This window comes from Acanthopagrus latus, chromosome 23 (genome assembly GCF_904848185.1).
Source record: "Acanthopagrus latus isolate v.2019 chromosome 23, fAcaLat1.1, whole genome shotgun sequence".
In the NCBI taxonomy this organism is placed as follows: Eukaryota; Metazoa; Chordata; class Actinopteri; order Spariformes; family Sparidae; genus Acanthopagrus; species Acanthopagrus latus.
Window position 1 is genome coordinate 2,257,474 of NC_051061.1, and position 15,917 is coordinate 2,273,390.

The 15,917-nt window shown below is 40.0% G+C and overlaps 2 protein-coding genes across 16 annotated transcripts; both read right to left on the reverse strand.

The window, feature by feature from the left end:
* Positions 1-829: 829 nt before the first annotated feature.
* LOC119014455 (latent-transforming growth factor beta-binding protein 3-like) lies at positions 830-15,907 on the reverse strand. Of its 14 annotated transcripts, none has more exons than XM_037089654.1 (9): positions 15,748-15,884; positions 14,919-15,051; positions 13,601-13,720; positions 4,692-4,817; positions 4,247-4,387; positions 3,951-3,998; positions 3,789-3,848; positions 3,319-3,447; positions 830-2,564 (listed from the first exon to the last, which is right to left on the reverse strand). In XM_037089654.1, exons 5-9 carry the CDS (start codon positions 4,374-4,376, stop codon positions 2,335-2,337), a joined length of 597 nt encoding a protein of 198 aa, XP_036945549.1. In that variant the 5' UTR covers positions 4,377-4,387; positions 4,692-4,817; positions 13,601-13,720; positions 14,919-15,051; positions 15,748-15,884; the 3' UTR covers positions 830-2,334. The 14 variants fall into 14 exon arrangements, 13 of the variants coding, with proteins under 13 accessions (XP_036945549.1, XP_036945545.1, XP_036945541.1 ...); XM_037089650.1 differs by having other exon boundaries at positions 4,247-4,390; XM_037089646.1 differs by lacking the exon at positions 4,692-4,817 and having other exon boundaries at positions 4,247-4,390; positions 15,769-15,905.
* Positions 7,823-9,741, reverse strand: LOC119014454 (paramyosin-like). 2 transcript variants are annotated; one of them, XM_037089641.1, is made up of 3 exons: positions 9,217-9,741; positions 9,030-9,122; positions 7,823-8,905 (listed from the first exon to the last, which is right to left on the reverse strand). In XM_037089641.1, the coding sequence occupies exons 1-3, from the start codon at positions 9,603-9,605 to the stop codon at positions 8,065-8,067; spliced, it is 1,323 nt and encodes a 440-aa protein (XP_036945536.1). In that variant the 5' UTR covers positions 9,606-9,741; the 3' UTR covers positions 7,823-8,064. The 2 variants fall into 2 exon arrangements, with proteins under 2 accessions (XP_036945536.1, XP_036945537.1); XM_037089642.1 differs by lacking the exon at positions 9,030-9,122.
* Positions 15,908-15,917: the final 10 nt, after the last annotated feature.

Genomic DNA, 15,917 nt, shown 5'->3' on the forward strand with positions numbered 1-15,917 from the left:
CATATTGTAGCTAACGTATCAGCGCGGCCGCCATTTTGGATGGGTCTCCTGCATTTATTTCTACTGAGGAAGGTGTGTCCGAAACTAAAATAATCATAACCTCCCGAATTTTTACCGGATTTTCACACGGTTAAAAAACGGCAGAGATTTAGTTATGACACAGGGCGCTGTCACAAAAATTATTCAAAAAAAAAAAAATCTTACTTGTGAAAGGTAACTCTCCATGATCTGGTAACAACACTGCGGCGGTTATTGCAACCATAAACTGCACAAAATACAGTCATAGTTGCTCGCTCTCCATTGATTCCGATTGACTCTGGTGCTAGCCTACAGTGAGGAGACCCAATCAAGATGGCGGCGACACGGCATTACGTTCTAGCACGCTATGAGGCGTCTACGTATATTATGTCTATGTATCTGTGTGTAAAGTCACTTTTCACCTCACAATCAAATGTTTCATACAGTAAAATGAGTGTCTTCTTTTGTCTTCATATCAGCCTGCAGATTGTATACTTATACTTTACCCCTAAAGTTGTATTTTTAAATTTCAGTCACTATACAGCAGACTAGTTTGGATGTGGTGTGTTTATACACTTCATACACACTATATAATAATATGACAATTTCTGGTGCTGCAACTTCATTCAGGCCTACTAGTGATATCTGTGTAATGTACTTAGACCTAATGTCAGAACAGAGAAGATGTTTGAACAAAATCGGAATAAAAACACATCCAGTCATCGCATTTCACTCAACACTACACTTTCCACTGAAGACAGAGGATTGTGTGAAATCATGTTCACATCTAATGAATTTACGGTCATGCCAGTATAACAGCACTGATTAAACAATTTTATTTCATGACAACAAGGAAAAATTCAATATAAACTAAACAAGAGCAATGAATCATCATTTGACTGTGAACATGTTGAAATTGAATTCAGAGAAAACACATATGGCTGGATTACAGTGCTAAAATAACAACAGAAACTATAAAAGAAAAAAAACAACACAACAAACAAGACAAAAAATAAATAAATGGAATACACTGAAAGTCATTTGAAGTTAGTTTAGCATGTGATCGCAGCGCTCCACCCTCTCTTGGCACCACAAATTAATCCTCCACTTGTGGGACACACTGTAATCTGGACAACATGACTTGTGCAAACAGTGCGGTCACTCACCAGTCTTCACTGATGAACAGCATCTGGGCATGAAGCTGAACAGTGTTTACTGTGGTTTCTGGTAGAAGTTATAATAACACAAAGAAGCCACACAGTGGAGCTGTTCTTCAGGTAGCTGATGAGGGGCTTGAGATTAAGGGTCTAATCAAAGTAAAGTCAAATGGGGTTAGGCTTATATTAGCATACCCTTCAGGCTCTACAGGGATTTAGTTAGACTGATATCTTGTTGTCGGCCTGTGATGGAGCAAACAACACTCACTTTAAGTGGTCTGAATGTCAAACAAAATAATATGCAAACAACAAAATGTGTTAAATGAATTCAGTTTATGAATGTTACAGATGCTTGAAAGACCCCAAACAAAAGGTGTCTTTGGTTTCCTAAATACTTGCAGCAGTCATGACAATAGATGTCAAACTTTCTTGGCTTGTAGCAAATATTCCCACTATATCCATTCCTAAGTGCATGACCTTTTTCTGTCTAGCTTACAGTCCACTTAGGTGCACATGACAAATTATACAAAAACTTCAGGTTTCTCATATTTTACATCAACAAATAAACAGGGGTAGGACAGGGACCATTCTTACAGAAACTGTTGACCCATCAGTCGAACTGTACAATAACACAAAATAAGCAATGTGTGATTGCAAAACTCAAGTCAGATGGTGTGGATTCAGAATTAAACACGAAAGAATGTGTACTCAAATGGGAATGTAAGGGGGGGGATACGGTAAAATACTGACTGGGCTGACGTGGATACCAGGAATACCAGATAGAGATCTTTGAAACACATTTCCTTAAAGGTACACTACACAGGATTTTCCTTTTAAAAAAAAAGTATCAGAACACACGAAAAAAATATGCCTCTCAATCCTCACTAGAAGTGTCTGTTTTTTTGCAGAGACCCTGCCCTCTGCCTTTGTATTCTTATTCTCTTAGTAGTTAGCTGCGTTCAAGATGTTTTTGGGTGTCACCCTTTGGACAGTGGTATGTAAACTCCAGCCAATAAAAGCAAGCAGGGTGTGTGGTTGGAACTCTAAAAACATGGCAACCAGGTTACATCGCTGTCTCCGTCTCTCTGCAAGTCATAAAGAGCTGCAGGTCTGTGTGTCCGTTTGACTGAGGGCGAAGCTACACACACACAGAGCATAGTCACAAAGGGTACAGGATGTAGCCTGCTTCGACTCTGCTAACACACAATCTGGGTTGTGCAGAGAAGTGGGTGTGTTTATTTGTACTTGTGGATGTAATTGCTGTGGAAAATTCTAAAAAATGAATGAAGGTGTTTTTGCAGAAGCAGTTGTATGAGCCGGCAGTGTTGACGTAGCGAGCGTTCCGACACGGACTGCTGTGGACTCCTGGTTCTGCACACTCATCGATGTCTGAAAGAAACAAACACAAGCACTTATTAACTTATGTAGTGTAAAGTGGAAAAAAGGAAATGAAACATCACTTAACAGTGCCGAATACAAAGCTCCCGCACTTAGAAGTCAGTGCATATACCTCTGTTGGCTACATGGTTGGGTCCATTTTCTTTGAAAATTAGCCAGTTACTAACTAAATAATATGGCTATTTTTGTAATTAGTAACATAATCCAGCAGTTTACAAAAAAATGTAATCCATCCTAAATACTTTTGGATTGCCCTTGGATTATTTCAATATTAAACATCAATAATGTTTTACTTAAAGCTAAAAAAAACATTGGATGCAGCCACAAAAGTTGGCCACAATACAACATTTTCCAAAATAAAATGCAATTTGAACATTCGGGATGTACAGTACAATATGTAAGGACACATGGAGGACTTTGCTCTTTTAATTATCCATAAATCATCATAATTTTTTTTTTTAAAAAGTTAGAGTTAATAGAGTGTTGTCCATCATGAAAAAATTGCTTCATAACTTCAAACTTTTTTATTTCAAAGATGACAGCAAAAATATAATCAAGTGATCCACGACCATGTAAATATATACTAATTACACATTTTTCAAATGTAATCTGTGCTGATTATAGTGATTTATATTTTGTAATCTGATGACATGTGATTCAGTGTCCTTTGTATATTCCTTGAACTGCAATGAGTCAATGACTGGAAAAAAAGAAAAAAAAATTATGTAAACTAGCAGGTACAAACCTATACAGCAGGTGCGGGAGTGGTCCAGCCTAAAGCCTGTGTTACATTCACACATGGTGCCCAGGTAGGAGCGGACACAGTGGCCATTTGCACAGCTGCATTCATCCAAATCCTCCTCTGAACTGTCACCTTTAATGGACAAATGGGCAGGGGAGAAGAGGAAATGTAGGACAGAACGAGATCAGAAAAGGGCTATTTAATCATTTTGTCTGACATGAGTGTACATGACGCTGGCTCAGGTGTGTCTATAAATACGACAAACAGAGTAGCTGAACGACACACTTGTTGGACTTCAGAGCCTGACCTTGAACACAGTTGGCCTTAAAGCAAGAATGCAAACACATCTCCCATCCTGAGTGTTACGAGAACAGAGTTGACCACATTTTCCAAAAAATTGCTGCAGCACAGCCTTTTTCATTTTTTCCTTTTAATTGCAAGTCCATGAACTCCTGTCCACGTCATCAGCTAACCTTGACTCGATGATTGGGTGAATGTAGTCCATCTCAGTATCAGGTGGCGATCTGTGTCTCCTGGTGCAAATATAGTTTTACATATATATATATATATATATATATATACATATATATACATATATATATATATATATATATATATATATATATAACATCTACCATGGTAGGCAGACAGGCTGTACAGCAGTCCTTCATCGAAGTAGAGGCCTAACCCATTTAAACACAGGGAGTGAAACTCAGCTTACTGAAGAAGACCAGGCAGAGTTGAATAAACAGTCCATACGACATCGAGTAGATACAGAATATTACCTAATGTTCACTTTTTAGGTCAATTCTCAAAACATATCCAATATATTGACTTAAAGACCTGCCAGTAATCACTGCACGTGTACCTTACAGTAAGGTATGACTTGGTTGAGTGCGTGTTTACTTGCACTATTCTCTGGTAAATGTACCTGACTGGGTGACGGGGCAGGGGTAGATCTCACAGTAGTTTCCCCAGCCTACAGTGACGTTGGTGGCCAGGACGCTGTCGCAGAACACGGTGTCATCAAGGTTCAGGTAACACTCCTTCTTCTCATCCATGAGCACTCGAACTGCTGCAGGAGTACACACCGTGGGCGTTAGGAAATCCAGTGATTGGACTGGACTGTTTTTTTTTTCCTCTGGGTTTTAATGCTTTGAATCCTGTAATTCAGTTCATATAGAATGCATGATTTATGAATCACTTATCAATTGTTTGGCTCTGAGGATTTGCAGGCCAAACAATTATGGTTGGTTTGAAACTGAACTGACATGTTTTGGGTTCGGGACAGGCAGGGATCAAATGTTCAGGCCTGGTTAAAGCTGCGGGATAAATGTGGGTCTACAGTGAAGCAGAGGGAATCAGAGCAGGCTTACCCTCACAACTGAGCTTGTCCTCTGAGAGGACATAGCCGTGATTGCAGACACACAAATACGAGCCGGGTCTGTTCTAGCAAGAGCCGTAGGGCTGGCAGAGGCTTCTGTCTGCACATTCATCTATGCCTGAAAGGGAAATCACACATGCTGCTCACACACAAGTATTTGTTTCAGTCCAAACACCATCTGAGACACAAACAAATTTTTCTTTTTTTAAAGAGCGTCAGAATGTAGTCATTGGATATATTTGGCTGTATTATAGCTTCCAGCTAATTCTCTCTATAAAACCTTTTGCTTTGTGAAAACTTTTGGAACTGTTTGATCTTTCTTTCATTAAAAATGTTTCTGTTCCTGTTTATTTGATCTTATTCATTACTTTCTTTAATTCCTCCGCCCTCATGTCCTTAGGTCCTTTTCTCTTCCTATGTGCCTTGTCTGGCTTCATTTTCTCTTGTAAAGCACTTTTTAACATTGTTAAGAAAAGTGCTTTAAAGTTTCATATTATTACATTTGTTCAGACATTTCAAATATTTGCAGATCTGGTGTCAGTAGCATGTACTTTTTGACTCAAAATCCCACAGTGCGATGTCATTGAGAGACACCTGCCGGTGATGATGCGCAAATAATGAGTCATAAGCTATAACAGTTATAGTTTAGTGTTTACTTTTGGGTTGATGACTGAGTTTCCATCATGCAGGACATAGTGAATGAGTAAATGAGACTTCTACCCTGATTTTGTTAGGGCCCGAGCAGGGAAACCTGCAAGGTAACTATCGTTTTTCTAAATTTCAACTTTTTTGTCCCAAATTATCGCATTTTTCACTGCCTGCACATACTGCAAATCTCACTGAACTTGGAATATAGGTCAGACCGGCGAAAATGTTTATAAGCTATTAGCGTTGCAAATTTCAAGTTATATCTACGTGTTCCCCGAATTGTGCTGAATCTCGTGATATAGGCCACGCCCATTTGCTCTGTTTTTTTTCCTCTCGTCAATTGGCCAAGTGTCTTTTTCGAGCTCCTCCTAGGCAATTTCACCGATTTGCAAGAAACTTTGCACAAAAAATTATCAAAGGAATTTTGATATTTCAAAGAATACTCAAGTTATCAAATGACAACTTCTCGCAGATTTTGCTCAAAGCAGGGAGTGTTACATATCTCCACATTGGTCAATCCTAATGACATGAAACTCAGGTTACTACTTCCCCATGAACCCCTGAGGCTCTGTGCAATATATTTGCAGATGACCACCAGGTGGCTCGCTTTAAATTTAAGTATTTTATATCTCCACATCGGTTGGTTGGATTAACACCAAACTTCGTACAATTGTTGCCAATGCCCTCCTGACCATCGGACTCTATAGCGCCCCCTGGAATATTAAAATCCAAACCCCACCTCCTACATGCACATACATCAACAACATTCGGTATGCATATGTATCATGACCAGACACACAAAAAAACATCGGGGGTACTAAAGAAGTCGGCCATTTTGAGTCAAAGTTCCCATTTCAGCGCACCCTCTGACAGCGCCACTGCCCGATGTGCGTGGACTGCGAATCAATTATCAAAACATAACTGACCACAAATTATTTTGAGAGATTTTTCACCTGCAGTCCATTTTGTATTTATGTAGATTGCAGAGAGTTCCTATGACTTCAGCGTACATCATCTAATGCCACCAAATTATAAAGGAACTACTTCTTCATTCCTCTCTGGACCGAACTTAGCATGTTTGATAACAGCCCAGCCCTGAACACATAGGCCAGTATACAGTCACAACGCCACGTTTGGACACAGGAAATTACATTTAACCCCTTTCTGCACTGTCCGAAACATGGAGAGTTAAGAGGTGTGTACGCAATAATCGGGCATTGGGCTGGGTACGTGGCACACCCTGACAGCAGCGTGGACTGCAAGAGCCCGTTCATTGCTGCTTGCTGCTTGCTTTAATTGTTATTATTAAAGTACGCCTGTTGAACTTAACTTTCCATTGACATATTAGCCTTCAGCTTCTGGCCATGTTAGCATGCTGGTATTGATAAGTGTGTTTCATATACAGCGTCAAAGAGCAAGAATAGCTCTGAGGTATTTTTCTCAGTTAGTTTTCATTACTCAATTAATGTTATGTCCCTCTTTATCAGAATATTTCACAGACAGTGTTGACTGTGCAAAAAAAATGAAATACCACTTGAGGGGCAAAATGTGTTCCCACCTCAAGAAAGACAATGTCCTTCATTTTACATACATTACTGTACAACTACGACATACTACAGAATAAAGCCATTTGAACAAGTAATTTCAAGTTTTAGTTTTTTATTAAAAAAAAAAAAGAAATTGTGTGGGAACCGGAGCACCCGGAGAAAACCCACACAGGCATAGGGAAGGCGTGTTAAAGGGACATTCCGATGTGAGTTTAATCCATGGTCTAACACACCCTGACACTGAGTAAGACCCCCCCTCGAGAGATCAAGGTAGCGGACCGCTAGTTGACGGAGTTCAGCAACCTCAGAAATGACGGCACGATGACAGTACACTGCAGTGTACGCCTCCAACAAGAAACTGCCATCAAAAGGCCACAAATAATGCTCAGAACAGCACCAGACTTCATCAACAGTACAAACAGGGTCCCAGCACATAGTCTGAGGCATCCAACCTCCGCTAGCTTAGCCGGATTGCTATTGTAAAGTCAACATAACTCACCACTCCCCGGCTGCAGCTTCCTGTTGTGGTGAAGCCCTGCGTGTCACTTACCAAGTGCAGCTAGAAACTCTGCTGCACTTGGTAATCGACTCGTCGGGACTCCCCCACAACAAGGGGGAGTTGTGAATTGTGTTGACTTTACAGTAGCAATTCGGCTAAACCAGCTGAGGTTTGATGCCTCGAACTACGTGCTGAGACCCTATTTGTACTGTCGCTGAAGTTCGGTGCTGTTCTGAGCATCATTTGTGACTTTCTTCTGGCAGTTTCTTGTTGGAGACGTATACTGCAACGTATTGTTATTGTGCGGCCATTTCTGAGGTTGCTAAAACTACGTAAACTAGCGGTCTGCTAACTTGATCTCTCGACTTCGGGTCTTACTCGGTGTCATGATGTGTTAGACCATGGATTAAACTTATACCAGAATATCCCTTTAACTCCACACAGGCAGCACACATGTAGCTTGTCTAAAAGACACAGTATGTGAAACAATTCTGATTAGCTCCTCGTACTATGTCTGCAAGAGTGTGCTGCTGTTTGGAGGTAACACTGATGTGGTGCCAACCCATGCCGACCACAGATGAGATGTGGTATCTACTGGCTGTCCACAGTAGAGATGTTCTTGATGTTGATGTTCGATGGCGATTGTGACAGCTTGAGTTGTTGAAGCCATCTCACTTCTTCCACTTCTGTGGTTTCCTCAATCCTAGAAAGTGACGGACTCTTTTCCAGGAAGACTTTTTTGATTTGGCTGGGTGAGTCTCCTCGGAGACTTGAGTCACGTCTAGAAGGTCAAAGGCCGGGGCAGAAGCGATGGATTCCTGCTCACATGCCTTTTCTTCAGGGATTTTGGTCACCTCCAGAAGTTCGGGGGCCGAAACAGTATCGGTGGACTCTTGCTCGCGCGCCTTTTCCTCGGGAACTTTGGTCACCTCCAGAAGTTCGGGGGCTGAGGTAGTAACGATAGACTCCTGCTCGCACGGCTTCTCCTCTGGGATTTCAGCTTCCTTCAACGCCTTAAGCTCTGTTGAGAGGACAAGGCTGAGAGAGACCTGAGCAGTAAGCTGACTTTTCAGCTCCTCCAGTTGTCTCTCATAATATTTCTCCTTCTCTAGTGTCTTTTGCTTGAGATTTTTTATTTCCTCGGTCATGCTGTGACGGAGGTCGTTCTGCTCAGCCTTCAAGTTGGTAATAACCTGCAAGTCTCTCAACATTGTGTCCACGTGAGCCTTGACTTCTTTTTCAAGCTCCCGTTGCAGACTTTCAGCCTGCTGGCTCACAGTGATGACTTCAGATTCATACCCTTTGCTGATTTTTTCTATTTTGTCTTGGAGAAGGTTGTTCTTTTGCTGCTCCACCTGGAGTTCAGCAGTATACTTGTCCTGGCTGGATGCTTGTGCTATTTCCAGCTCGTTGTGTTGCTGTTGAAGGATTTTTCTTTGCTGGGCTTCACCCTGAAGCTCGTGTCTGAGAGTCTCAACCTGGTGTCTGACTTCAGTGACATCAGTTTCATACCTAACATAAGAATGGATAAGATGAGATTAGTATACGGATAAACACACTACACTGTAACTGTTATATGTACGCACATAATATATGCAATATATAATACTTCACAGTAATGACTTCAGATTCATACCTTTGGCTGATTTTGTCCAGTTTGTCTTTGAGAATGTTGTTCTTCTGCTGCTCCACCTGGAGTTCAGCAGTATACTTGGCATCAGTTTCATACCTAACATAAGAATAGATGAGATTAGTATAAGGATAAACATACTACACAGTAACTGTTATATGTACACATAATATATGCAATATATAATACGTACCTGACTTTAAGCTCATTGTAGGAGATACTGATCTGATCCAGTTCTTTCTGAAGAAGACTGTTCTTGTCCTTCTCCGCCTGGAGGTCAGCTTGATATTTCTCCTCATTAATTAAATGGGCAACCTTCAGCTCCTCGTAATCTTTATGAAGATCCTTTTTCTTCTTCTGCCTGGTGTTGTCTCTCACCTGAGTAGCTATCTTTGCGCTGCTGAGAGTTGCATCATCGCTGTACTTTCTCAGCCGCTCTAGCTCTCTGGTGGTCTCTTTCCCCCTGTTAATGTACATTTCTTTCAGGGTTTTCTGCTTTTTCAGCTGCTCTCTGGTTTCTTCGAGCTCTTGGATTAGTCTCTCCCGAGACATGTCTGTGGGGCGCTCACTAGAGTTCTCCATTTCGTTCGGCTGGTACTGTTGTCACGTATAAACAAATACCGTCACCTTGTTCCTGACTTTCCTTTCTCACGATAACACGGATGTGTCTGCGTTCGATGAAAGATCAGACTGACAAAGTGCTGTCCTGCAAACCTGCCCTTTATATAGGCACGGAATGGAATGTTGCTGTGGAGGTTCTATTTGGCTTTGATCACCATGGACACACACACATGCACACATGCACACATGCACACACACACACACACACACCACACACACACACGCATGCACACACACACACACGCACACACACACACACACACACACACACACAAACACACACACAAGGTCAACAAATATAATGTCAAACACAAATAATGGTGTCTCAATGGTGTCAATGGTAATTGTGTTGTTGTTTTTTTTTGAACATCTCAGTACCCATCATGTTAATGCATGATTACTCATTATCCTCACCCACCACCATGAAAGGAGACACGTTACCACACCAGATAAAGGCCTTTAACACAACAGTACATGTGGCACTTACTAGTCATATTTCCCAAATGTTTCAAGACACAAATGTTGCTGACATAAAATACTTTTAAATAAAAGAAAATACTACAGACCAATTGCTATAGCTAGTATACTATCTAAAGTGTTAGAATGGATCTTGCTTTATAGGCTTCAAGAATATGCTTTAACTACTGACAACCAGTTTGGATTCAGAGCTAAGCAAGGCACTGATTTGTGTATTTATCAGAATCAGAAATCCTTTAATGTCCCGCAGACGGGGAAATTTGTATGTCACAGCAGCGAGATAATATTACAAAAACAGAAACAAATTACAATAACAGGAACAATAGCAAAAAATAAGCAATACAATTAAAAAGGGAAGAAATAGACATATATACATATTTACATGATGTAGTGCAAAATTAACAGCGGTTTTTGCTTTGTTTTTTTTTTTTAACATAGGTTTTAAATACAGATAATAAATATGGAATAAATATGGGTGTTAAGGAAATTGACCAGATAGTGCAAAAACTGAAGTGACCGCTTTAAAAGAACTTGTCTCTAACTATAAAAGGCACAATTCAACAATGTTTATGTGCTTTTTAGATGAGGCCAAAGCCTTTGACCGCATTAATCATGGCAAACTGTTTATTAAGCTGCAAGAGCGAGGGGTGCCCACATACTTAATAAGAATTCTGCATTATTGGTACTCAAACCAAAGTTTTTTTGTTTTTTTTTTGAACTTTTTATTTAAACTTTTCAAAGCACTTAACAAGACAAGGCAATTCACTTAACAAAACAAGACAATTCCTGACACATCATACAACATATCACTAAGCATACGTATCGAGACCAGCTGCCATAAAGAAAGCAAAAACAAATGAATGGACAAACAGGTAGTCAAAATTCCAACCCCAGATATCTGGCAATGCAGGACCATCTCTGATCAAAGATGTCTGTTTTCAGCTGCAAACTGGCTGTCATTTTTTCCATTGTGTAGACATCCTTCAGTCTCTGGGACCATTGACCCATGGTTGGAGGTTTCACGTCTCTCCAGTTTACTGTTATCATTTTCTTCGCAACAAGCAGAAGAATCCTCAGTACATATCGTTGCTCAGCATTGTATACATCTTTCGGAATAATTCCTAATAAAAACAGTTTTGGATCCAGAGCAACATCTATCCCCAACATAGTATCAATCTCCCTTTTGATGTCATCCCAGAACCCACTCAGAACTGGGCAATCCCAGAAAATGTGTGTGGTGTCTCCAGTATTACCACAATTTCGCCAGCATAATGCTGCACTGGAATTCTTCACGTACGTAGAAATAATAAGGGGAGTGTTAAAAAATCTAATCTTTACCTTCCAATCAAATTCTTTCCATAATTGGCTATTAATACCCTTATGGCATCCTGCCCACACGTCATTCCATTCAGAGTCTTCAATTATAACATTCATTTCTAGTTCCCATTTTTCTTTAATATATTCCGTGTTTTGATAAGCATCCATTACTAGTCTTTTGTATATGTTCGATAGATGTTTTTTTGTTGGGTGTTGTTTCTCCAAAATGTTGATTAAGTACTCTTCTATTTCATTGGGGTTATCTCTGACCATGTCCTTTTCCTTGTGACTTGTGACATAATGCCTGAGCTGAAGATATCTGTGAAAATCTTTTGATGAGAGGCCAAATTGCTCCTGAAGTTGAGAGAATGATTTAAATTCCGTCCCTATAAAAAGTTGATTAATTGTACAGAGACCTTTGTCTGCCCACCTTTTGAACCCACTGTCCCATAGGGAGGGCGTGAAATCTATATTTCCTACAATCAATAGGGCCCTTGAGATCGACTTCGGTCCCTTAAGCATTTTCTTCACAGTTGTCCAGACTTTTAAGGTGTGTTTTATCCATTCGTTCTTTATTTTGATTTTATTAACGGACTTTACATCTATGAAAGGGAGTACTGCTAAGGAGACATCCTTTACAGAATCTTGCTCCATCTTAGTCCATATTGTCTCTTGGTCCTTTCTGATCCATGCCACTGTAGCACTTATCTGTGCAGCCCAGTAATAGCTTTTGAGATTTGGTAAACCTAAACCTCCCTTGTCTTTAGGTAGGTGAAGAGATTTCAATCTTATCCTTGGTCTCTTCTTTTGCCATATAAATGTTGAAACTAATCTATCTAACATTTTTAATGTGGCAACTGGTACTGTAATAGGGAGGGATTGAAACAAGAAGAGAAGTCTCGGTAGTAGATTCACTTTTACCGTCTCTATTCTTCCTATGAGGGACAGTGGCATAATTTCCCACCGTGCCACATCATTTTTAATTTGTTTAATTCATTTGTTGTAATTTGCCTCAAATAGTTGGGTGGGATTAGGGGTAATAATTATTCCCAAATACCTAAATCCTTGTTTAGACCAGCGAAAGGAGACACTATTATTCAGTTGCGTAGGCCAGATGCCTGAAATCATCATGGCTTCTGATTTATTTTCATTAATTTTATATCCGGACACTGATCCGTATTCGTGCAAGGTTTTCATAAGTGCAGGAATGGAAGAGAATGGATTTTTTACAAAAAGTAAAATGTCATCCGCAAACAGAGCTAGTTTATGAATTGAGCCTCCTTCATCTGCTATCCCTTGAATTTGAGCATTTTGGCGTATTGTCTCTGCCAGAGGCTCGATACTGATAGCAAATAAGATGGGTGACAGTGAGTCTCCTTGTCTCCCCTCGTTCAATCCTAAAAAAGCTAGAACAGTGACCATTAACTCTAACTTTCGAGCAGGGTTCTTTATATAGTAGGTTTATCCAGTTCACAAATATATTCCCAAAGCCCATTTCTATTAGTGTTCAAACCAAAGTTAGATGGGGCAAAACAATATCGAACCCATTCCCTGTTACTAATGGGGTCAGACAAGGCGGAGTATTGTCACCTGTACTTTTCAACCTGTATATGGATGGTCTGTCTAGAGAATTAGAGGAGTGTAAGACTGGATGTATGGTGGGGAATCAACTTATTAACCATTTAATGTACGCTGACGATTTAATCATTATGTCACCATATAGTGCTGGCTTACAGCAACTGCTCAGAGTTCGTACAAAGTTTGGTTTGGAGTTTGACATCAAATTAAATCCCGAAAAAAGTGTCATCATGATAGCCAGAACTAAGGAGGATCAGAAGCTAAAGTTTCCCTCCTTTTACTTGTCTGAGCAAGAGCTACATATTGAAACCAAAGTAAAACACTTAGGGCATATCATCAGGAATGATCTTAATGATGATGCAAAAATCTACGTGCGTTTCCTCCAACAGCGCCACAGCCCAACGTTGCAGCTTTAATTACATTTACACCAGAAGTTTTGTCTCTACTGTCTCTATCTCTTAAAAGAGGAGAAAGAACGGTAGAGGCTTAAAGATATTGTACATGAGTCAAGATGCGAGAAAGATGTTCGACAGCATTCTGTTTGCTAGTAATGTCATAAACCTCGATGATGTGAAGAAACTAACCTTGGCATCTCCGGCCTCCGATCAGCATGTAGCCCTTCTGGCACCCACAGTGGTACGAGCCCATGCTGTTGATGCAGCGGCCCCTCTGACAATCTGACGGCCTCTCACACTCATTGATATCTGAAGGGGAGGATATAGAAACAGTGTGTTGGACTGTGACGCACCAGTTACTCCTGAATTTTACAGTCCGATTCTATCTATTGAGTTTACAGGTGATAAATAATTCCATATTGGTAATCCATGCCTTCACAGTGGAAGAAGGTGCGGGAGAGATTAAACGAAGCCACATCGCAGTGATGCAGTGACATGTTTTTACGGATATATAGTTTTATAGTTAGATAGTTTTTTGTTTGAATGTTTGACACTGATACCAGTATTTTACATTTAAACGGCACTACTACGGCATGTCATGTTTTCACAAGCGAGGTCTATTTATTATGGTGATGCAGCTGTGATGAATGGTGCATATAAAACTGCTTTAATAACTTATTTATTGAGGGTTCCTACAGCTTTACCATGTTTTCTTCAAGCATTTTCAAGCTTTTAGGACAAATTCCATATTTTCTACATACATAAACTCGAAATGATTATTTCACGTATCCACACTGAATCCGATGTTACCGTGCTATAAACAACCAAGGGTACGTTTCATGATAGCACAGCACAGAAGGCTGAGAAATCGAAATATATACATTTCAAAATCCGTACGTAGATCTGGCTTCCTACTTAACCTGGCTGAGCCAATATGAAACAACGCAACATGAAAGTGGTGCATTTTGAAATTACGTATTTCTTTTGAACATCACAGCAGGCTGATCAATGACGTTTCACCGAAATAATGCAGAAGTTGAAACAAAAGTTCTTGGTGCAAAAACATATTTTCAGAAGTCCAACACTGATGAGGGGAGTGATTGTTCACTGTAATCGATGCTGTCCATTTTTCACAGTGAGATAACAGTCAGATAAGTGAGACAGGCGGAGAGATTTACAGTCAGATAACACTTGAAAGCCTTCAGTTTGGTGGTGATCCACAAAAATATACACACAGAAAAAAAATATTTTTAAGAAGTAAATGAGCGATACATTTTGCTGTACAGCAGGGTTGTACTCACCATACCAGAATCCATTTCAGGCCTCGTGACCAGGCAAGCAAGGGATGCACTCATTTAACCCTAACCCTAACCCTAACCCTTAACCTAACCCTTTTTTCCAAGGCCTGTAATAATGGAAAACATAAATAAACACTCTGAAAAAAACAATGATTTTAATGATTTAATGACCAATCTCAAATATTAAAAAATCACGACACAACACTTACCATTTAAAAAAAAAACAAAACTCAGCAACTGGCTCCAAAAATCGCACACCCTCCTTGGGAGGGAAGATGATGGTCTCTCTTATATTTTTGAGGAAGCAGCCTTTCCCAGCGGGGCAGATCTGACTGAAGGCCACTGAGAAGGAGGGCAGGATTTAACTGTTACTTCATTGCACCTTCTTGGAATCTCACATGTTTCCAGTCACTAAAGTACAAGCAGCAGAGATCACTTTGCTGGAAATCTAACACGACATAAACAGGATTAAAGAATGCATTGAAAAAAGTACCCTAAAAAAAAAAAAAAAGTGATGAGTTATGAGTTATTAATCGAACTCATTCCCTTTACCCTCACTATGCTGTTGTTGTTGTTGCAGAGGATAATAATGCTTGAGAGAATAACTGACAAATTTTAAGAAAACCACGCCAAGTAACTTGCTGTGTGACTGATTGTTGACAAAATGCACATTTAAATACCCTGTAACTAGTTTTGATGATAGACATTGATTATGAAAGAAGCAAGGATCCTGCTGAATCGCTCAAAATGTTTTACTGTTTTGAGTTTATTTCGGGAATCATGACTCGTTTTGCTAGCTATAGCATCATTTATTTACACTCGCTCAAAATCGTATTACTGTCAGTCAAAGCCTTTGTAAACCTGTGCCCTTTCATTTTGGGTCTTTATAGAGATAAATTTGTCAGAATTTGTCAAATGTCGTGATTTTACCCCGAAAAAGTTAACACTTTTCCTTTATTTAAGTTAGGTGCTTCAGAGTGCCTGAACGCAGGAATACATAGCAAAACATGGTGGATTTGATAATGGTGGAAATCTCACATGGTCCGTGCTGAAACAGACCTGGTCCTCGTCAGTTGTCGGTTTAGTTGGTGTGATGAGAACAGTCGTCGGTAGAGGTCGTGCTTCTCTGTAAGATGTTGAATGAAAACTTTTAAATGGCCGCGGCTCGTCACGTTCAACTGTCAGTTTTGTTTATGTGCCGGGCCATA